Below are 20,468 nucleotides of genomic sequence, written 5' to 3' on the forward strand. Positions count from 1 at the left end.
TCCGTGTGGGGGTCGTCTAGAGCATGTGTGTGCATACGTGCATGCCTGGGTCCATCACCCAGCAGGTGCGTTTTGTCCTGTGGTCCCCACCCTGGAAGGTTGAAATCCGTGGTGAGCATCTCGTGTGTTGTTTCACAGCGCCCTTGGGCAGCTGCACCACTTTCTCGCACACACGAGGAAGTGGGAACACTGGCATCCAGAATGACCATCCGTGCAGGGCACTGCACACACCGTGTCCCACCAGGCTGTCCTTGGGTCCTGCGGCCTTCCCTTGTCCTACCACTCAGCCACACCTGGCCATGAACTTCCTACAGATATGTGTCACTTAATAACGGGGACACGTTCTGAGAAATGCATCCTGAGGCAATCCTGTTGTGTGAACATCATAGCATGTACTTAGGCAAACTTAGCAGGTGTAGCCCACCGCACGCCTAGGCTCCGTGGTGCTGATCTTACAGGACTACCGTCATCTGTGCCGTCCATTGGTGGTCGAAACGTCGTAATACGCCGCACGACTTTTTTTTATTTGGAGGACGCTTTTACAAAAGGCACTTGGTCCGAGGCAGACACCGATTGAGCGCTTAGTGTGCAGCGGCAGTGAATAAGCCGTGGCCTGTGCTTGGGGTGTTTACAGCCCAGCTGCAGGTGATCTCCCGGCAGACGGGGGTACTCGGGGGCTCTGCAGCAGGGCAGTGGGCTTTCGCGGACACTGAGGGGCCAGGGGGCCCTGTGAAGGGCAGGGGCATCAGGAAATGAGCAGGCTGTTTGAGGCAGCCCTGGTCCAGAAGCGAGGCTGGGCACCGAGCACCTGTAAGACAGCAGGAAGGGCCCCAGCGAAACCAGCAGGTCTCAATGGGGCAAGCCTGCCCCATGGGACACTCATCCTCACACCTGGGGAGTGCTGCCAGCATCCAGCGGCTCGAGGCCAGGGGCGCCGCTCCACACCCCACAGTGAGCACTCCAGCCACAGATGCCGGTGGCTTTAACCTGGGCTGACGGGATCAGAGAGACCGGGACTGGCTGGAGGGCCCGGCTATTCTCCTGCGAGCCTGGGGGAGCCAGGGAAGGGCCTGGGACGGGGCAGAGCAGTGGGGTCAGCGCAGCTCTCCCTCCCTCTCCAGATAAACGACCTCCGTTCCCAGAAGACTCCCATCGAGAGCTTATTCATCGAGGCCACCGAGAAGTTCAGGAGCAACCTCAAAACCATGTACTCCGTCCCCGTACGTGGACTCCCAGCCCCGGGAGGGCCCCCACGGCGAGCCCCTGGGCGCCCCCGTCAGTCCGTCCCGTGGGGTCACACCTTGCATCCCCACAGAACGGGAAGATCCACGTTGGCTACAAGGACCTGATGGAGAACTACCAGATCGTCGTGAGCAACCTGGCGGCCGAGCGTGGGGAGAAGGACCCCAACCTGGTCCTCAACCTCTTCCAGTCGCTGCTTGACGAGTTCACGCGTGGGTACACCAAGAACGACTTCGAGCCACCCAAGGTGGGTGCTGCCCCTCCACAGAGGGCAGGGCTGGCTGAGGGCTGGGGTGCTCCCAGGGGCCCACGCGGACCTCACCTGTATGCTCCTCTCAGCAGAGCAAAGCCCAGAAGAAGAAGCGGAAGCAGGAACGTGCTGTGAGTATGTGTGTACACGTGCGTGTGTGAGTGTGCGCACACATGAGCATAGGTACAAGTGTCTGTGGGGGCGTCTTCCCGCTGCCCAGCCTAAGGAACCCTAGTCATGAATGAGTAGGTTGTCTGAGCTGCTACAGGCAGCGTCCACACTGGGCAGCCCATGGCGACCCAATGGGGGTGTGCCCCCACCGCTCAGCACTGCCTCCGTGGCCCCCAGGTCCAGCAGCACAACGGGCACGTGTTCGCCAGCTACCAGGTGAGCATCCCGCAGTCGTGCGAGCAGTGCCTCTCCTACATCTGGCTCATGGACAAGGCCCTGCTCTGTAGTGGTGAGTGTCCCCGACCCCCACCACCCCCGGCGTCACCCACCATGCCCCATGACTCCACTACCACACCCCCAACCCCCAACCATGTCCCTGACCCTTCACTGTGTACCAGGGCCTTCACCCCAGCCTCAGGGCAGATCTTTCTGGAACACTGCCCAGCCCCATCTCACCCACTAAGACCCCCATTGTCACCCTGGGGCAGAGCCCAGTTCTTCGCTGGCCCTGAGCGCCACCCCCTGCAGCCTCCCCACCATACCCCCATCCAGGCAGGTCAGAGGTCCCACCTCCAGGTCTTTGCACACACTGCTCCCGCTGCCTGGGTCGACAGTGAGTCCAGCTATCCCCACAGGGGGCTCTGAGAGACAAGGCGCAGCTCAGGATGACCAGGCTGGCCCTCACTCAGGTAGCCAGGAGGTGACCAAGCCAGGACCAGAGCCCAGTCGGCCCCTGGAGGCCCAGCAGGGTCAAGTGGGCCTCTAGCACTTGTATTTTCTTGACAAAACCAGCAGGGCCTGGCTCCCTTTTCGCCCCAGGGTCTCCTTTCCCCATGGCCCTGTGTGAGCTGCGGTCCAGCACCCCTATCCGTCATAAATACTGGGCACTTGGCGCTGTCCTGAGACAAGGACATCTGGATACTCCTCCTTTCTGTCATAGCTGATTTCCTCTCTGTGCGTGACATCAGCTGATAGTTGGAGGCTTGCTATTGTTGGGAGAAACAAAAGTAATGTCACTTGTGCCACTGTAATTGGCTGAGTCCCCAGGGCCACCACCTGGCAGGACTGAGGCCCAGGCCCCCCAAACCCCTGCTGCTTGTCCTGATGGTCAGGCTGGCTCTGAGGCCACTGACGGTCTCCAGTTATGGACACCTGCCCACGCGGCTTCCTCACCAGGGAACCAGGGCAGAGATCCATATAGTGTGAGTTTAGAAGCTAGTCGGCAGGCCCCCAGCCACTGGGACCTGGGGCCCCTGCCACACCATCTGTGACCCCCCCATGACCTCCTAGTGTGCAAGATGACCTGCCACAAGAAGTGCGTGCACAAGATCCAGACCTACTGCTCTTACACATGCGGGAGGAAGGTGAGCCCACTGTGGCCAGGAACTTTCCAGAATGACACTGTCAGTCCAGGGCCGGGTGCCTGGGGGAGGCCATCCTGAGAGGTGTGGAGGAGAGGGGGTGCTTGACGTGAGGTCAGGGAATGGCGTCAGGCAGGAGCAAGGAGCTGACGTGGGGGGAGCCCTCCTGCAGCAGAGCACCCCGGCCCTGTCAGAGGCCGCAAGGTCCCCCGAGGCAGGAGCTGGCCTCCGTGTGCCTCTGAGACTCCTGGCCCTGCTCCTCCCTCCTCCCAGTGGAAGCCAGGCCCCTGACTCTGCACAGGATGGAGGTGGGGTCCCGAGCACTGGGGCTGCGGCAGGAGCCAGGGTCGGCTGCTCCAAAGGGGCCACAGGTGCTCCACATAGGGGGCCCAATGTCCATCGAGCTGCCGGAGCCCCCAGCAGCCTGCAAGGGGGAACGAGGGACAAGGAGGGATGGAGCCCACAGAGGAGATACAAGGGGCAGCCAGGGAGGACAACTAGCCTGGGCCTGACTGCCACCCCTGGCCTTGCAGAGCGAGCCAGGTGCCGAGCCGGGCCACTTCGGCGTGTGTGTGGACAGTCTGACCAGCGACAAGGCCTCAGTGCCCATTGTGCTGGAGAAGCTTCTGGAACATGTGGAGATGCATGGCCTGTACACCGAGGGCCTCTACCGCAAGTCTGGTGCTGCCAACCGCACACGGGAGCTCCGGCAGGCGCTACAGACAGGTGGGTGCTGTGGGAGGTCGGGCCTGCAGACAGGTAGGTGTTGAGGGCAGGGGGGCACCAGGCTTGGCTCTGGGTGCCCCGCTCCTGCCTGCACTGTGCCCACTGGCCACACCCCCTCTCCTGGCAGACCCCACGGTGGTCAAGCTGGAGAACTTCCCCATCCACGCCATCACCGGGGTGCTCAAGCAGTGGCTGCGGGAGCTGCCTGAGCCCCTCATGACCTTTGCCCAGTACGGCGACTTCCTCCGAGCCGTCGGTGAGTGCCCCAGCAGCGGCCAGGGGAGGCAGGTGGCTGAGGTCAGGGGTGGGAGCCGCCAGTGCTCACCGTGAACAGCCAGGAAGATAGGACCACCCTGTCACAGCTGAGAAACTCAGGCCTGGGGTGGGCCGAGACCCTTCTGTGGCCCTGCATCTTGCCACACATCCGTCCCGGCCCCCCGTGGTGGGAGGCTCCCCAGCGCCCCAGGGCGTGTTGGGGTGGTCCCCCAGGGAGCTGACGCCCCGGGCCCTCCTAGAGCTGCCGGAGAAGCAGGAGCAGCTGGCCGCCATCTACGCCGTCCTGGAGCACCTGCCGGAAGCCAACCACAACTCCCTGGAGCGGCTCATCTTCCACCTCGTCAAGCAAGTGCCCGCCCGCCCGCTCTTTGAGGGGTGGGGTCCCCGCCAGGAACCCCGCCAACAGCATTCCCGGGGCCGGTGCTCCGGTGGTTCCGCGCCAGGCCGCGGGCCTGGGTTGGGGGTCTGCAAGGAGCCCTAGCTTCTTTGGGGCAGCTCTCCATGCTGCGGAAGCGAGCGTGTCACACCACCCAGCTGTGGTGGCACTTTCCCCACAGCAGCCCAGGGCTCTGGACTCTGGTCTAGGGGCTCCCTGGCCGCCCCCTAAGTGCTGCTCACCACGCAGGGTGGCCCAGCTCGAGGACGTGAACCGCATGTCGCCCAGCGCGCTAGCCATCATCTTCGCACCCTGCCTCCTGCGCTGCCCTGACAACTCGGACCCACTGACCAGCATGAAGGACGTCCTCAAGATCACCACGTGAGTGCCAGGCCCGGCCGGCCCCCAACCCCAGCTCACACCCAGCACAGCCTAGCGAGGGACCCCATGACGAACGGGACAGCCCAATCTGGAATCCTGGGCCAGCTCAGTCCCGCTGTGTGTAGACCCGCATGCAGAGAAAAGTCCAGAAGACAACACCTGGATCGAGACGGCCTGGGTGGTGTCCCTGAGCCCTGGGGTCGGGGTAGACTTCTTTTGGTAATTTTACTTGTCTTTCTTTAAAACGTGCTCTAATGAGCACACGTGACTTTTGCACTAAGCCCAATCTTCTAACCAAGCCTGGACGTGAGGCGCTGGCTGCTGTGTGTGGGGAGGGTCGCCCCTCCCACGTGGGGGCCCAGAAGCAGCCCCTGCAGCACGGGGCCCAGACCTGGGCAGAGACCCAGCAGCGTCTCTCCTCAAGCAGTGAGGGCGAAGCTTCCAAGTTCTTTTGAGGCTAGAGAACCAAAAAAGAAGAGAAACTTCTCATCTCTCGTGTCAGGGCGAGGGGCAGACGGTGACGCCCAGCATTCTGGGCTGTGGTAGCAGTGAGCCCCACAGCAACAGAAGTGATGCTCTGGCGCTTCTGTCCCCGGAGCCATCTTCCAAAGCTCTCAGCAGGCTCCCCAGGAAAACTCAGGAGGTCCTCAGACGTCAGTCACTAAGAGGATGCTGTTTAGGCTGCGAGTTGTGAAAATAAGAACCTGTCACCCTAGGCGGTTTCATGAGGCAAAGACACAAAGAAAGCCCGACACTGCGTCCCCAGGCCGTGCTCGTCACAGTTAGTGAACAGTGACAGGCGGCGAGAAGAGCCCACCGTGGCCCTCACACCACCTGGCGGCGGCGTGGTGTTGTCAACAGATTTGCTGTGGCCTCTTCCAGCACATGCTTTGGTCTTTTTTTCTTATGTTGTCATGATGGTGGGAAACTGAGTTGTGACTGCCTCTCCATCCAGGCTGAATCTCCCCCTAGTACTGACCACTCTGGGCTGAGTTCCCCCCAGTACTGACCACTCTCGGTTGAGTCTCCCCTGGTACTGATCACTCTGGGCTGAGTCTCCCCCTAGTACTGACCACTCTGGGCTGAGTCCCCCCCTAGTACTGACCACTCTGGGCTGAGTCCCCCTGGTACTGATCACTGAACAGATGTGTGGCAGTGAGAACACACGTCCAATGGCCCTTGGGGCTGGTTGCCTGCAGCCCCTGGGACTAGCCGCACTGGCTCCCTGCGCCTCGTACTTCCGCGTGAGGCAGGACTGTCCCCACCTGCAGGGGGCCTAGGAGGGGCTGTTCACTCCGACTCGTCATACCAGCCCTCCTCTTTCATACAACAAGGCTTTGGAGGTAGGGACTCAAGCTCAGAGGGGTGGAATGAGCTGCCCAAGGTCACACAGTGAGTGAGCGGGGCTGAGGCCGGAGCCACAGCCGTGTCCTTGGCCCTGTCTGGTCTCTGGGTGGGTCTCTGCCCGGCCACTACTCCCCAGTCTCCAGCCAGCGCCTCCCTGGACGCAGGGGCTCCCACGCCCACAACCCCTGGAACGGTAACTGAGTCGCCTTCTCCACAGGTGTGTAGAGATGCTGATCAAGGAGCAGTTGAGGAAGTACAAGGTGAAGATGGAGGAGATCAGCCAGCTGGAGACCGCAGAGAGCATCGCCGTCCGGAGACTCTCGCTCCTGCGCCAGAACACTGTGAGCGTGTGTGACGAGCGTGTGTGACGGGCCCACGGTGGGCAGGGCCTCTGGTGGGGCGGGGCTCGGGCATTAGGGCTGGTCCCGCTTCACTGCTCAGACTCCCAGGACACCCTTGGCCGTAGGCAGTTGGCCAGGGGCGTCACGGCAGCAGGCTCAGAAACCGAGTCCCCGCCTCGGCCAAATGCCCATCGTCCTCGGGGGACCTGTCACCCACTTGGTGGTGGTTTGGGTCATCCTCTGGCCTGTCTCTTGCTGACCTGGGCCCTGCCCACAGGGAAGTGTTCCCACAGCAGAAGTGGCTCCACGGTGCAGGGTGGAGGGTGGGAAGTGGGTTCTGCACTCTGTGGGAGGGCTATGTCCTTGTCCCTGCGGTCGGATGTGGCCAGATGCCGATGATGCACACCTGTGTCGGGGTCATGGCCCCCAGTGGTCACCCTCTGTTCATCTCTCCCCCAGCCATGGCCTCTCCAGCTGGGGTTTTCGTCTCCCTATGAGGGGGTGCTGGTATGTACACGCGTAGCGGCCCACCCTGCATGTCTCCTGGAGCGGTGCATGCTAGGGTTCCCCTCGCCCTAGGGCCTTTGTAGGATAGACCTTTCTGAAGTGCATGCTGGGGGAGGCCCGTTGCCTGTTGACCACCTGTGTGAGAAGGATGACTAACCAGCCGAGCACTGGCCACCCGGGCCCTACGTGACCCCTGGAGAAGCCTCACTAAGCCCAGCCACCCATGGCAGAACTAACCTTCCCGGCGCTCACACCGCCCTCTCCACCCGCCGGCAGTGAGCCCTGCCTATCCGCCCGCCCGGAGGGGCCGGCCAGACCTGCCGCTTCTCTGTTGCAGAACAAGAGCCCCAAGGCCCGGGGGAACAGCAGCGGCGGCCCAGAGGAGCTGGAGGTGCTGCCGGAGGAGGAGGCGGCCGGCGGCGACGAGGACCGCGAGAAGGAGATCCTCATGGAGCGGATCCAGTCCATCAAGGAGGAGAAGCAAGTGCCCCTCCATCCCCTTCGCACCCTCCCACACGGTCTGGCCCCATTCACAGGCCCCTCCGCCACAGGGAACCTGGCCGTTAGCCGGCTGCCCGGCTAGGCTCGTGCCGTCGTCCAGGACCCACCTCGCAGAGTGCCGCTGTCCTAGAGCACGACTTAGGGCTCTGTTTAAACCCCATGCTTGGCCACAGGGAACCACGGGGAGAAGCGGCAACAGAGGAGTGATGCCCGAACTTTGTCTGGAAGTTGGCATTAGCTAGGGTGACTGACGAATTTATTGTCCAGGCAAGATGTGAATGTCAAGGGGGTGCTGCCAGGACAACAGAAGTGACCCGGGCTGCCTGGCCACCCTAGCCCTAGGAACAGGGTAGAGCAATGCAGGTGGAGGGAAGAAACACACGCAAAGGTCCTGAGGCAGGAGCTCCTCACCAACTCAGTCCTGGCCCAGGTGCCTGGCTTCCCTCAGCACCCTGACACCTTCCTCCCATGAGCATCACAGGGCCAGGGACAGTGTGGGCCAGCTGTGCTGTGGGGGTTTGGGTGGGGTGCCGGGGGCAGGGAGTTCCATCCAGGATCAGGATGGCCTGCCTCTGTCCCCTACCCGCCTGGCACTTTCCCTGGGGTGGTCTTTCACCATAGGAACAGCCTTGGACACTGTGCCCTTCCCCACCCCCCCAGGGAGGACATCACCTACCGGCTGCCAGAGCTGGACCCGAGGGGCTCTGACGAGGAGAACCTGGACTCGGAGACGTCGGCCAGCACCGAGAGCCTGTTGGAAGAGCGGGCTGGGCGGGGGGCCTCGGAAGGTCAGTATTAAGGTAGCGTCTGCTTTTTTCCTTCCCATGTCCACCGCCAGCCGGCCCCGGGATGAGGGTCCATCTGCCGGCCCTGAAGCTGCAGTAACCCCGCCATCTGTCTCTCAAAAGGGCCCCCTGCGCCTGCTCTCTCCTGCCCCAGTGCGCCCGCCCTGAACCCCCTCCCCGCAGTGGCCGCCCCTCCACGACGAAGGCCATCGTCCTTCGCGACAGTCAGAGGGAAGACCCCCCGGCGGACCCCCATCATGCCCACGGCCAACATCAAGCTCCCACCCGGCCTGCCCTTCCACCTCTCCTTCCACCTCCCCGGCCGGGCACCGGGTGCCCCAGAGGCTACTGCCCCCGTCAGGCGCCGAGAGCCGCCGGCCCGCCGCCCAGACCAGGTACACTCCGTGTACATCACGCCCGATGCCCACCTGCCCGTGCGGGGCATTCAGGAGCCCCTGGACGAGGACAGCCAGCCACCTGGGGCCAAGCGGAGGTACTCGGACCCCCCAACCTACTGCCTGCCCCCCGCCTCGGGCCAGGCCAATGGCTGAGGGCCCACCGGTGCCAGAGTCTGCACGTCTGAGGACAGCCCAGAGCCAGCATTTGGCTCTCCAAGAAGGATCCGGAATGAAAAGCCCCAAAAGCGATGTGGGGTGGGCACCGGCTCCTAGAGCAGAGTCCAAGTGGGGAGAGGCCAGCTGAGGCCAGGCCGCCCTCGCGGAGCCCCCACGCCGCGCGCATGTGCCCGCCCACAGCACCCAATCGGCCAGCGGCCCGTCTCCCACCTCCCATTTTGTACTTTTTTTACAGTAACTGTTTCTTTGTGCGTGGTTTACATAACTTTAAACTGTAACAGCCTTAACGGAAGACCAAATTGTTTTTTATTTGTGTGTGTACCAACTTTTATATTAACGCCCTGCATCTCCTTCATAACCTGTACCTGAGTCTTCGGAGACCGCCCACACAGCTGCCCACCTCGGAGGCTCAGCCCCGCCCGCGCCGAGAGAGACCCTGCACCAGGGGTTTGGACACTTGGGCCACCTGACTGCCTCAGTCTCTCTTGGACTCATGCTCTGGCCTGGCTGGTGGCTACCTGGCCACGGTGCATTTGAGGGAGCACGGCAGCCATCCGTGGGGATCGAGGCTGTCGGCTGAGCCAGGACACCAAGTGGGAGCAGCCTCCACCCGGGGCACCAGAGACCTCACGTCCCAGGGAGACTCCAGTGTGGCTGTCATTCCTCTGTCCACCACGCCCTGGACTCCGGAGGCTGTAGGAGGCCGCCCTTGGCACTGCCCTGATGAGGCAGAACAGGAGCCAGCGACTCAGGAGGACCCCGCTCACCAGCAGGGACGGCAAGGCCTGGGTTGTCCCGCTACAGATCAACAGTCGCAGCCTGGGGATCACCAGTGGGGCTCCCCTCAGGTTCAGCCCACTCTCCAGGCCCCTGGACACGTGACCACAGGCCTGGAACAAGAGGCGCCTCCCAGCCGTGTGAAATAAAGACAAAGTGCTGAGAGAGGTTTGCGTGCGGTTCCTGCTCACAAGGCTCTGCTCCGGGTTGGAGGGCCAGGGCTGGTGGGGGGAGTCGGGGCGAGGGGTGGGGGGTCCACCCTGTGGCTGCCGCCAAGGGGCTTGCAGGGCAGGGCCTTGTGTTGCTTGTCTGAAAGGCCCTGCCTCGATCCCCCAGCATGCGCTGTTGGATCTCACCTGTGCTCTTGACCTGGGGCAGGTGGGCTTGTGTAGTGACCCAGAAACCTGGGGGAGCAGACAGCTCCTGCAGAGTCGCATTCAGTGCAGAGAGCCTGCTGTCCAGGGGGCCGTCTCCCATTCCCCCGCCTCAGCACCCAGACTCTCCTGAGGTAGGGCTAAGTGTCAGCTGCAGGGGCCACCGGCACGTGGGGGAGTCAGTTCCTGGTGGGCTGGCAGGTGGGGCCTGTGAGGATGGGGTGGGGGGACCGTGAAGAACTTGAGTGCAGATGGCACATGCCAGAGGGTTGGGGGCTTCTCCAAGACCACACAGCCAGGGTGGGGTGGGGCTGGGCTCCAGACTCGGCCCCATCAGCCTCTGGAACTCCCCCTTATCCATCCTGGACTTGGTCTCCTCCATGGGACTTTGCAAGGACACGAGGCCCACCAGTGTGACTGGGACAGCGGTGACCTGAGGGCTGCATGCCAGGCTCCGGTCCCCATGAAGCCCCATCCTCACCGCGTGCACTCCAGAAGTGGGGCTCGCAGGACTGGCCTCGGCTTCCTGGGGCCCTTGGCGGGCTGGGACTGGGTTCTCTCCACAGGAGTCTGAGCCTTAGGGGTGACCCGGCCCCGCCTGCCGCTCCCAGAGCTAACTCGTGTCCCCCTAGAGGCTAGCACTGTCCCACTGCCCGTTCCCCAAGGGAGGAAACAGGCCCAGAAACAGCGGGCGGATGGAGTCAGAGTCAGGCTGGCATCCGGAAGCTCATAACCGTAGAAGGTTGGATGGGCCCCTAAGCCAGGCCAGGGCCTCTCCCCAGGAAGAAATCAGGGAAGGGGGCCTGGATGCGGAAGAGCTCAGTGTGGGGAGAATCCAGGCAGCAGTGGGTGTCGGGGAGGAACTTTGAGCAGGGGAAAAGGAACGAACAGAGGACGCGTTGCACTTGGGCCTGACACCGCAGGAGCTGGTCCTTTCAACCCTTCCTGAGGGTTAATATGCTCACGAGGGAAAGCAGGCGATTCAGCTCTGATGTAACTATGGACTGAATGGCTCCTCTCCTTTAAGACATTACTTCCGCCCCAAACAAAGATGGAACGGCGAACGAGTGGAGCACAGCAACCCAGAGGGAAGCCAAGTGAAGGCACTTCCGCCCTCTCTTAAGATGGCGCCAGCGGAAGGGGCGGGGAACCACCGTGGGGGTGATGGCGGCGTCGAGGCTGGAGCTCAACCTGGTGCGGCTGCTGTGCCGCTGCGAGGTGATGGCAGCGGAGAAGAGGGACCCAGACGAGTGGCGTCTGGAGAAGGTGAGGGGAGCCCGCGGGATTGCGTAGAGCCCAACTCCCCGACGGTGGTCCCGGAGCTGGCAGGCACCGAGCCCAACTCCCCTGCCCCAACTGCCACCCTGGCCACGCCCCTTCCGGTCGGCTCCGCCACGTCCACCTGCAGCTCCCTCCTCTGGAGTTCCTCTAGCCACGCCTCCTTGGTGCTTGGCCCCTCCCACCATAGCCCCGCCCCTTATTGGCTCTGACGCCTTTGAGCAGGATGGGGAAGGGTGGAAGTGGGGGACCGGGCTGATACCCCACTTTCCCTCCCCAGTATGTGGGAGCCCTTGAGGACATGCTGCAAGCCCTGAAAGCCCAGGCGAGGTGAGTGTTGGCGGCCAGAGGGGTTTCACATCCGAAGTGGGAGTAGAGCTCAGGGCCCTTGCAGGCACCTGCCCTGAACTGGGCCAGCGGGCAGGTAGTCTTTGTCCGTTTCTCGCCTTCCAGCAAACCGGCCTCCGAGGTCATCAATGAGTATTCCCGCAAGGTCGATTTTCTGAAGGGGATGTTGCAGGCAGAGAAGCTGGTAAGCAGGGCCACCACCGCTGCCTCAGCCCTCATCACCACTCCCCTGGGTCCCCAGGCCCTGCCCTCTGGTGACCCTCGCCCCTCTTCTGCAGACCTCCTCCTCCGAGAAGGCACTAGCCAACCAATTCCTGGCCCCTGGCCGCGTGCCCACCACAGCCAGGGAGCGGATACCTGCCACGAAGACAGTGCATCTGCAGTCACGGGCACGGTACACCAACGAGATGCGGGACGAGCTGCTTGGCACGGTAGGGCCCTTCTGGTCCTGAGACCCCTCTGGTCAGTGACAGGAGTTCAATGCCTGGGGGTGGCCAGAACAACAAACACTGTCAGGTGCAGGGACCCTAGGGGCCCAAGAGCCTATGCCCTGGGCCATCAGACAAGGCTTCCCAACAGAGGGATGCTGTGGCCGGGACATGGATAGGTGAGTAGGAGTTTGGTACAGGGCAAAAATAACATGTTTGGTTCAGACAACTTTATTCCTCCGTAAAATAGGAGGACAAGTGCGTTTCTGAGCACTTTACTTGCATCAGGTAAACCCTTCAAAATGTGAGCTGTTGTTATCAGTTTATAGATGAAGAAACTGAGGCTCAGAGGTCACGGAACTTGCCCAGGGCCCTGACTGAGGGTGGGGAGTTTCAGGAGCAGAAAGGACAGGTTTGGGGCCATAACAAAGTGGGTGACTTCATGCCCCTCCCTTTTTGCCACAGGACTCTGCCGGAGGTGAGTCAGCCTGAGCAGAACAGGACTTGGGGCCCAGCTACCTGGGACAAGACACATGTCCTTGCTGCCCCACGTGCCCCGTGCCTAGCCTCATCTCACAGCCCAGGCCGAGTGTCCCGGGGGGGGGTCACTGAGTTATGCCTGGAGCGGGGGCTAGGACAGAGGAAGTGGACCCCAGAGGAAACTGAGCTGGACACCCCCAGCCCATGGGGCCAAGGTTCAGCTGGAGGGAGGGACCTGGGGCCTGAGGAGTCCAGAGCAAGGCAAGGAAACTTCTGAGAAGAGGGGGCATTTGAGCTCGGGCTCTGAAGCATGATGAGGAGCCCACCAGGCCGCAGCCAAGACTGGAGGGGCGCCATGAGCAGCAGGCCTGCTAGAGGCAGTGGTCAGGAGGCCTGTCGGCAGGAGGCCAACCCCTCCTTCTTTCTGCTGGGCCTGTTTCCCTTCCAGAGCCCGAGCTGGACGTGAGGAAGAGAGCGTGAGTGTCTTCAGCCCTTGGGCAGCACCAGGGGGCGGGGGGCTGGATGAACCTGGGGCCACTGAGGCGCCTTGAGCACCTAAACCACCAATCAGCAGCCCCTTCTGGGGACTCTCTTCCCAGAAGCCAGAGCAAAGAAGGGATAACTGAGCCCCAAGCAGGGCAGTGGCTGGAGCCATAACCTCTGGGCTCCTTGGGCACATGTCGGTCTCTTCCCCTCCCCCCCCATCTCGTGCCCACCTGTCCACCCCTGTGTGGGGTCAGTGGGGTGGCAGGGCCCAGGCCAGGGAATGAGAAGCAGTCAGCAGCCGAGTTAGACCTCGTCCTGCAGCGACACCAGAGCCTCCAGGAGAAGCTGGCAGAGGAGATGCTAGGCCTGGCCCGGAGCCTCAAAACCAACACGCTGGCCGCCCAGAGTGTCATCAAGAAGGACAACCAGGTGTGAGGACTGTGGGAACTCTGCACTCTCTGCCTTGGGCCACGTGAGAAGGTTTCCCAGCAGAGGGGAATGGTGACTGGGGCTTGGCTGGAGAAATAGGAGTTTGGTAGAAAACAAAAAATGGCATTCCCAGCAGAGGAAACGGCACCAACAAGGGCCAAGAGGTGCAGACTTTGCCCCAGGGTGTTAGGGGGAGGCCACACTTGGCCCCAGTCCTGTTGACATTCTCCCCACCTCACCCACAGACCCTGTCACACTCACTCAAGATGGCTGACCAGAACCTGGAGAAGCTGAAGACAGAATCAGAGCGGCTGGAACAGCACACACAGAAGTCGGTCAACTGGCTGCTCTGGGCCATGCTTATTATAGTCTGCTTCATCTTCATCAGCATGATCCTCTTCATCCGGATCATGCCCAAACTCAAATAAAGACCTGGCCTGGCCCGCCTCATCCTTCTGTCCTTTGTCTGCCCTCCACCCTGTCCAAGGGTGCCCTTTAGGGTGGGCAGCAAGACGGGAGAGTCTTTGGAGAAACACAGACAGCTCATGAGCAGGGGAGGAAGAAGGTCAGGCTGGGAGGGTAGTGACTCGCAACCCTCTCCCATTTCTCCCTCGTTACCACCCAACAGTGGACAAGGTCAGGCCCCAAGAAGCCCCAGGAGCCCCTAGTCTGGTACAGTCAGAGCCAAACACAATGCCTTCAGCCCTGTGGGGCCATTCCTGGAGGTCAGCCTAGAGGAGGAAGCTTCGGTGCTGGGCCTTCCTAGGGATTAAAGGTGATAATTCAGGGACAGGTCTTAGCCCAGACACAGCCCCACCGCTCTCAGGAAACCACGGAGGCTTCACCCAGTCAGTCAACAAACACATGAGGGTCTCTGGAGGCCCTGCCCTGCCCAGGTCTTAGTCTGATCATTTCAGACGAGAACTGGGTGGGCACGGGAGTTGGGACCCTGGAAGAAGTAACAGAGTGGGAGTCCCAGGGGAACCGCTGGTCCCCTGGGCTCTGCTCACCCCTACTCCAGACACGGGGCAGGGCCTGTGAGAGCGTGATGGAGGGAGCTCGGGGAGGGCAGGTAACAGGTGCATGGGGGTGTCCCAGACTCACAGGAGTGTGAGCAGGCACTGTGGGACCCCCATCGACTCAGGGGCAAAGCCACCAGATGGAACCTTTTATAAGCTCTAGTGGCAACTTTTTAAAAAAGTTCAGAAGAAGGCTCCCATCTGAGATGCAGAGACAGTTCAATGTTAGAACGCCTGGCAACAGCCACATTAGGGCATCGGAAAACAAACTCGTGGGCAGGGAATATGGAGGAAAGCAGGCTTTGTACTGTTCAACCTCTCTAAAACAATAAGGAATAGATGGACGGTTTCCTCATTTAACAGAAAAATTTCAAGCGAAAGCGTTGAGTTTAACGGGCAAATACTGGAAGCTCTGCCATCAAAGTGAGGAGGTGGAGGGGATGCCGACCGTCCACCCGCCTCCCCCAGTGATTTCACATTGTCCTGAGGTGCCAGTTGATGCAACTAGACAAGAAAAAAAAATGACATTGAAAAATGAGAAGAGGCAAAATTATGTGCAGATGATACAACTGTCTGTATGAAAGACCCAAGCAAACCAACTAAAAAGCTACTCCAATAAGGGAATTCAGGGGTTGGCCCGGTGGTGCAGCAGTTAAGTTCACACGTTCCGCTTTGGTGGCCCCAGGGTTCGCCGGTTCGGATCCCAGGTACGGACATGGCACCGCTCAGCAAGCCACGCTGTGGCAGGCGTCCCACATAGAAAGTAGAGGACGATGGGCATGGATGTTAGCTCAGGGCCAGTCTTCCTCAAAAAGAAGAAGAAGAAGATAGACTAGCTGGGTAACCTAACTTCCTCAATATATGAAGAGCTCCTAAAAATCAACAGGGAAAAAAAGATTTGCAGTAAATAAGCAAGAAAAGAAATACAAATGGTTTCTAAACTTTTTCACTCATCAGATTAGGCAAGATTTAAACTCTAAAAATACAATTTGCCGGAAAACGTGAGAACATCAGGGCTGCAAAGGTTGTGGGAAAACCGGCGTTTCCCTCACTGCTGGTCAGAGGCTCACACTAGGCCAGCCTCACTGAGACCAGCCCGCAGCCCCCTTCCAAATGAAGAGGGCACGTCCCCTCGCCGGCCAGTTCCACTCCACGGTCACCCGGCCGAGAATCCTCCCACAAGTGGCCAAGCAAATTTGCACGTGAATATCTTTGCAGTGTCCTCCGCCGTGAGGAAAATATTTATACTTGCTTGTCATTTAATTAGGATTTCGCCAGAAGGAGACACAATTAGCTGCTGCTTCTGGGGACAGGGGAAGGCGAGAAATTCACTTTTGCCCTACGTGTCTTTTCTATTGTTTGAATTTTCTAAACATACCTCTAGCGATTATTTAAAGAAATGTTTAAAAAATACAATTGCTGAGTAAATAGATAAGTGCAAGTGCGCCCAAACCACCGGTTTTTCAGACAAACTGAGTCAGAGAGGCTGAGCCCCAAACACACAGCAGGTCTGAGTCTCGGTCGGACGCGAACCTGCGCTTCTAGGGTGTGGCTCCGCTTTCTGGCCCGCCAGGCCCCGCCCCCTCACCGCCAGGCCCCGCCCCTCGCCGCCGGCCCCGCCCCCTCATCGCCAGCCCCGCCCTGTCCCGCCAGCCCTGCCCCCGTGCTGGGGAGCGACCCCGCCAGTCGGGTCCAACTTTGCAGTTAATGCACAACTAGGACTTCGGCGCCTCCCCGGGAGTGGACCCAGGCTCGGAGTTCCGGACGCTGGGACAGGTGACCCCGGGCGGGAGCGGCCCGTGCGGCCTGCAGCCGGGGCGGCAGTCCGGGGCGCTTCTCGGGGGTGGTGTCCGAGGGCTCCGCGCGCCCTAGCGGGCGACGCTGCGGCAGCGCGGGGGTTAACGTGAACCGGGCCCGACGCGCCGTGTCGACGGGGCTTATTTGCATAGCGTTCTGCCGGGTGACGCAGCCAGGGGCGGGGCCTGGGGGAGGGGGTGCTGTGAGGGCCAATCGCGAGCGTCTATGCAAATAGAGGGGGCCGGGCCCGCCTCCGCGCGCGTGCCCGCCGAGCCCCTCCAGGCGCGTCCTCCCCGGTGTCCGCAGGCAGCCCGCCGACCACGCCCGCCGCGCGCGGCTCCCCGCGGCCCCCGCAGGACCCGCCCTCCGCCCCGGGGACGCCCGAGCGGCCCCCCCCCGAGGCCGATGCCCGCCCGGAAGCCCCGGCAGACCCGCGGCGCCCCGGGGGCCCTGCAGACCCTCCCGCCCGGCCCTGGGCCCCCGGTGAGTCTGAACGGGAGGAAGGTCCCCAGGCCGAGCCTAGGCCAGGGCTTCATTTCCCCGCAGTTTGAGGGATCCCGGCTTCCCGATTCCCTCCTTAACTCCAAACCCTGATTCCTGCGGCGTCTGCAGCGAGTGGAAGCCAGCGCTCCCTGCCGTCTGTGCCAGCCCCAGCCAGGGGCGCACAGGGCAAGGCCCAAGAAGATTGTATTTGAGGATGAGCTGCCCTCCCCCGTCCTTGGCACCAAGAAGTCTATTGGAACCATCCCTGGGAGACGTATACCTAGGCCCCAGCCAGTGCCCGACTATGAGCTGTGAGTGTCCCCCATGTGGTTCCTGATGCCTGGGAACAGAGAAGGGGCACTGAGGCTAGGGCTTTGACAAGTGAATAAGAGTTTGCCAAACAGTAAAAACAAAAAGGACATTTGGGGCAGGGAGCCTAGCATGGACAAAGGAAAACTAATTACATTGACTAAGGCAAAGGGAGGGTTCTTTACACTCACCCTGTGACCCCATTTCAATCCCAAAGTAAGTATCCAGCAGTGAATAGTGAGCGGGGCCGGCGCCGCTACGCAGCAGTGTTCCAGGACCAGTACCCAGAGTTCTTGGAGCTCCAGCAGGAGGTGGGCGCTGCACAGGCAAAGCTCCGGCAGCTGGAGGCCCTGCTCAACTCACTGCCCCCGCCCCGGAGCCAGGTCAGCCACCTGGTGGATCCCTGCCGCGGCCTCCGGGCCTCCCACTGGCTCCAGGTCTCCAGGCCTCTTCCTCCACCGGGCTGGGTGGGCACCACAGTGCATGGGTCAAGGTCAGCCCCTGAGGTCCTCCCTAGATGGGTTACTTTGTCTTTCGGAGCCTCAGTTTCCCCATCCCTCCTCGGGTCCAGCTTCTCTGAGCCCCCGTCTTCCTTCTCCCCTTGCAGAAGGAGGCACACGTCGCTGCCCGCATCTGGAGGGAACTTGAGAAGAAGCAGATGGTGAGTCAGGCCTCCTGAGGCCCGCAGCCTGGCCTTGTGCCCCTGAGGCCCCTGTGAGGCCGGGACACTCGAGCCCAGTGTCAAGGAAAGAAAACAGGCTCAGAGAGGAAAACGCAAAAAGTCGAACAGCTTGAGGGCCATAGGCCAGACTGCCACAAGGACTTCCCGGCTCTTGCCCTGCCCAGGACCCCAGCTTCCTGGACAAGCAGGCTCGCTGCCGCTACCTGAAGGGCAAGCTGAGGCACCTCAAAACGCAGATCCGGAAGTTCGACCAGCGAGGAGACAGCGAGGGCTCTGTGTACTTCTGAGCGTCCTGGCACCCAGGCACAGGGACACGTCCCACTCTGCCCTGGCCTCTCGTCCCGCCTCAGGCCTCAGCCCTTGCTGTCCCCCCGCCTGAATCCCTATGCCTCGGCCTTTGAGGCTCAGCTTTGAGGGCCCCTCCTCCAGGAAGTCCTCCCAGGACCTTGTCTGGGAGCCCCGGCCCTGACCCCATGGGGACCCCAGGTTTCAGTCAGTCCCCTAAGTCAGGTCCTGCTTTCCATCCCAGGGGAATAAACGTTTATTAAATATCTACTCCTGATTTCACTCTGTTGGCACCAAAAATCTGTTCTTCCATTTTCTTTTTTTTTTTTTTTTTCCTGCTTTTTCTCCCCAAACCCCCACCGTACACAGTTGTATATCCCGGCTGCAGGTCCTTCTAGTTGTGGGATGTGGGACGCCACGTCAACGTGGCCTGACGAGCGATGCCATGTCCGCACCCAGGATCCGAACCCTGGGCCGCTGCAGCAGAGCGCGTGAACTTAACCACTCGGCCACGGAGCTGGACCCTGTTCTTCCATTTTCTAGAGGGAAGAAAATCGGGTTTTGAGAGAGGGACTCCGGGCAGGGTGTGGACCCTCGTCTGTCCAGGGGCTCCCTCTCCCCGCAGAGCCTCCGGGGGCTGTCCGGCGGGAAGCTGAGGGCCCCTGCAGCTTCGCCTCCTGGGCCGGCCGTGGCGGGGAGCCCCAGGGCCAGAGTTCCCGCAGGGCTGGTCACAGGGCGGGCCAGGCGGAGGGTCCCAAGTCTTGTGGGGCTGCGTCCTGGAGAATTCCTGTGGCGCGATGCTGGGGATAGCCCAGCGGGGGCGGGGACGCCAGCGCGGGTAGGTGGGCCCCTAAACTCGTCCACGGCTCCCGGGCGGCACAGGCTGAGCCGTGGTCACCGCTGTGCTGTGAGCCCAGTTCACGTGCCTGGTCCGAGGATGGTCCTTCGGTGTCCACCCCATGCCAGGGCCCAGGTGGGTGGGGCATGGGCAAGGCCAGACCCCCTGGGCCCTCTTTGAGTCTTGGCCTCCCGAGGGAGCCACAGGGAGGCAGACTGCAGGCAGCAAAGGCAGTGCCAGCCACATGGTCACAGAGAGGCCTCAGTCCGAGATCAGTCCTCATGGAGCCCCTGTCCCCAGGGAAGACAGCCCTGGGCCCAATGTGATAGAGCAATAACAGAGGGCAGGATGGCAGCCTGAACAACCAAGGAGGCTCAAGAGGTCTTTTTGCAGGGGGGCCATATGGGTAGGGTTTTGTAGAAGAAGTAGGAGTTCAGTAGTCAGGTCTGAACAGGCACGCAAGACTGACCTGGCGACTGGAATGGGCTTGCTAGTCCTCAGATGTCCTGTGAATCTGAGAAATGGGGCATTGCTGTCCAGCCCGACTGGAGTGACACATTCACTTACCCACAGGACCTCGTGGAAGATGCTGACCCACAGCAGAAACCAGTGCAGCCTCCACTGGGAGCCCTGCAGCCTATCCATCCCAGGCCCCTTCTGGGTGCAGAGCATATCACGAGACCCTCATTCATTCCACGGGCAGCAGCCTCACTCCCTGCTCTTCCCAGGCCCCCTCCAAGATGGACATGGGGGAGGCTGGGAGTGCTCACAAGGAGCATTGGGAGGACTGGGACTGCTTCCTGGACTGAGCGCCGGCCCTGACTGCAGCGTGAGGCCCGAGTTCTTCTCTCACTGTTTCAGAAGGGCATCTTTGATGGACGGCTTGTCTGCCTGGCAAGACTTCAGTCAGGACCCAGGGGTACACCCCCCACCACTAGCCAAGCCTCCTTTACCCACCCCCTAGAGCCACAGTCCTGGGAACGACCACAGAGCTGGGGCACAAACTTCCAAGGCCAGGATGGCAGGGTTCCTGGTGACCTGCATCACCCTGTATCAACTGAATGAATTCCACATTTCAAAGTCTATCCTTAGAGGTCCCTGCCTTCCAAATGCCAATCTCGGAAACAGTGTTTAAGTTATGTGTGAGAAGAAACCAAACCTAAACTGGCTCAAGCACAAAAGGGGAAGTCAGCTCATGGAACTGAAACTGAAGTCTAATGGTTTCAGGTATGGCTTGATCCAGGAGCTCGAAAGTTATCCAACAATATTGATGTTCCTCTTTTGCCTCTGCTTTGCTTTGATTATATCCTCCTAGTCCCAAATCCTGCCACTCAATCTCACTGGCCAGCTCTGGGCCTCCCTGAACCAATCAGTGTGGCCAGGGGCATGGAGGGCTGTGTCTGGGCTGGGAAAGAACTAGCCCAGGAAGCACCCTGTGGCCAACTGGTTAAGTTCACATGCTCTGCTTCAGCAGCCCAGGGCTTCACTGGTTCAGAACCTGGGCGCAGACCGAGCACCGCTCATCAAGCCATACTGAGGCAGCGTCCCACACAGCACAACTAGAATACACAACTATGTACTGGGGGGCTTTGGGGAAAAGAAAAAAGATTGGCAAC

General features: G+C 61.1%; 3 protein-coding genes across 14 annotated transcripts in view; all 3 read left to right on the forward strand.

Moving 5' to 3' along the window:
• The window catches only part of MYO9B (myosin IXB), an 84,898-nt gene extending 75,117 nt beyond the window's left edge, over positions 1–9,781 (forward strand). For 4 of the 9 annotated variants that reach the window (XM_046671328.1, XM_046671332.1, XM_046671331.1 and 1 more), the window contains 14 exons: positions 1,122–1,220; positions 1,316–1,489; positions 1,582–1,623; positions 1,841–1,952; positions 2,954–3,027; positions 3,558–3,750; positions 3,878–4,006; positions 4,266–4,371; positions 4,652–4,783; positions 6,348–6,471; positions 6,931–6,978; positions 7,316–7,458; positions 8,140–8,267; positions 8,388–9,781. In XM_046671328.1, coding sequence (XP_046527284.1) covers positions 1,122–1,220; positions 1,316–1,489; positions 1,582–1,623; positions 1,841–1,952; positions 2,954–3,027; positions 3,558–3,750; positions 3,878–4,006; positions 4,266–4,371; positions 4,652–4,783; positions 6,348–6,471; positions 6,931–6,978; positions 7,316–7,458; positions 8,140–8,267; positions 8,388–8,815 — 1,932 coding nt within the window. In that variant the 3' untranslated portion in view covers positions 8,816–9,781. Of the gene's footprint in view, positions 1–1,121; positions 1,221–1,315; positions 1,490–1,581; positions 1,624–1,840; positions 1,953–2,953; positions 3,028–3,557; positions 3,751–3,877; positions 4,007–4,265; positions 4,372–4,651; positions 4,784–6,347; positions 6,472–6,930; positions 6,979–7,315; positions 7,459–8,139; positions 8,280–8,387 lie in introns of all 9 variants that reach the window. The other 5 variants (XM_046671335.1, XM_046671336.1, XM_046671329.1 and 2 more) reach the window with 4 other exon arrangements.
• Positions 9,782–11,115: 1,334 nt separating this feature from the next.
• Positions 11,116–13,889, forward strand: USE1 (unconventional SNARE in the ER 1). Its single transcript, XM_046671338.1, has 8 exons — positions 11,116–11,256; positions 11,549–11,598; positions 11,722–11,800; positions 11,895–12,047; positions 12,510–12,522; positions 12,973–13,000; positions 13,265–13,439; positions 13,685–13,889. The coding sequence occupies exons 1-8, from the start codon at positions 11,155–11,157 to the stop codon at positions 13,865–13,867; spliced, it is 783 nt and encodes a 260-aa protein (XP_046527294.1). The 5' UTR covers positions 11,116–11,154; the 3' UTR covers positions 13,868–13,889.
• A 2,217-nt stretch (positions 13,890–16,106) lies between these two features.
• Positions 16,107–18,284, forward strand: OCEL1 (occludin/ELL domain containing 1). 4 transcript variants are annotated; one of them, XM_046671887.1, is made up of 6 exons: positions 16,107–16,234; positions 16,562–16,738; positions 16,868–17,049; positions 17,265–17,484; positions 17,655–17,708; positions 17,894–18,284. In XM_046671887.1, the coding sequence occupies exons 2-6, from the start codon at positions 16,661–16,663 to the stop codon at positions 18,014–18,016; spliced, it is 657 nt and encodes a 218-aa protein (XP_046527843.1). In that variant the 5' UTR covers positions 16,107–16,234; positions 16,562–16,660; the 3' UTR covers positions 18,017–18,284. The 4 variants fall into 4 exon arrangements, with proteins under 4 accessions (XP_046527843.1, XP_046527839.1, XP_046527841.1 ...); XM_046671883.1 differs by lacking the exon at positions 16,107–16,234 and having other exon boundaries at positions 16,241–16,738; XM_046671885.1 differs by lacking the exon at positions 16,107–16,234 and having other exon boundaries at positions 16,241–16,738; positions 17,265–17,540; positions 17,894–17,980.
• The last annotated feature ends 2,184 nt before the right edge of the window (positions 18,285–20,468 follow it).

The sequence above is a fragment of the Equus quagga genome, chromosome 9, assembly GCF_021613505.1.
Source record: "Equus quagga isolate Etosha38 chromosome 9, UCLA_HA_Equagga_1.0, whole genome shotgun sequence".
In the NCBI taxonomy this organism is placed as follows: domain Eukaryota; kingdom Metazoa; phylum Chordata; class Mammalia; order Perissodactyla; family Equidae; genus Equus; species Equus quagga.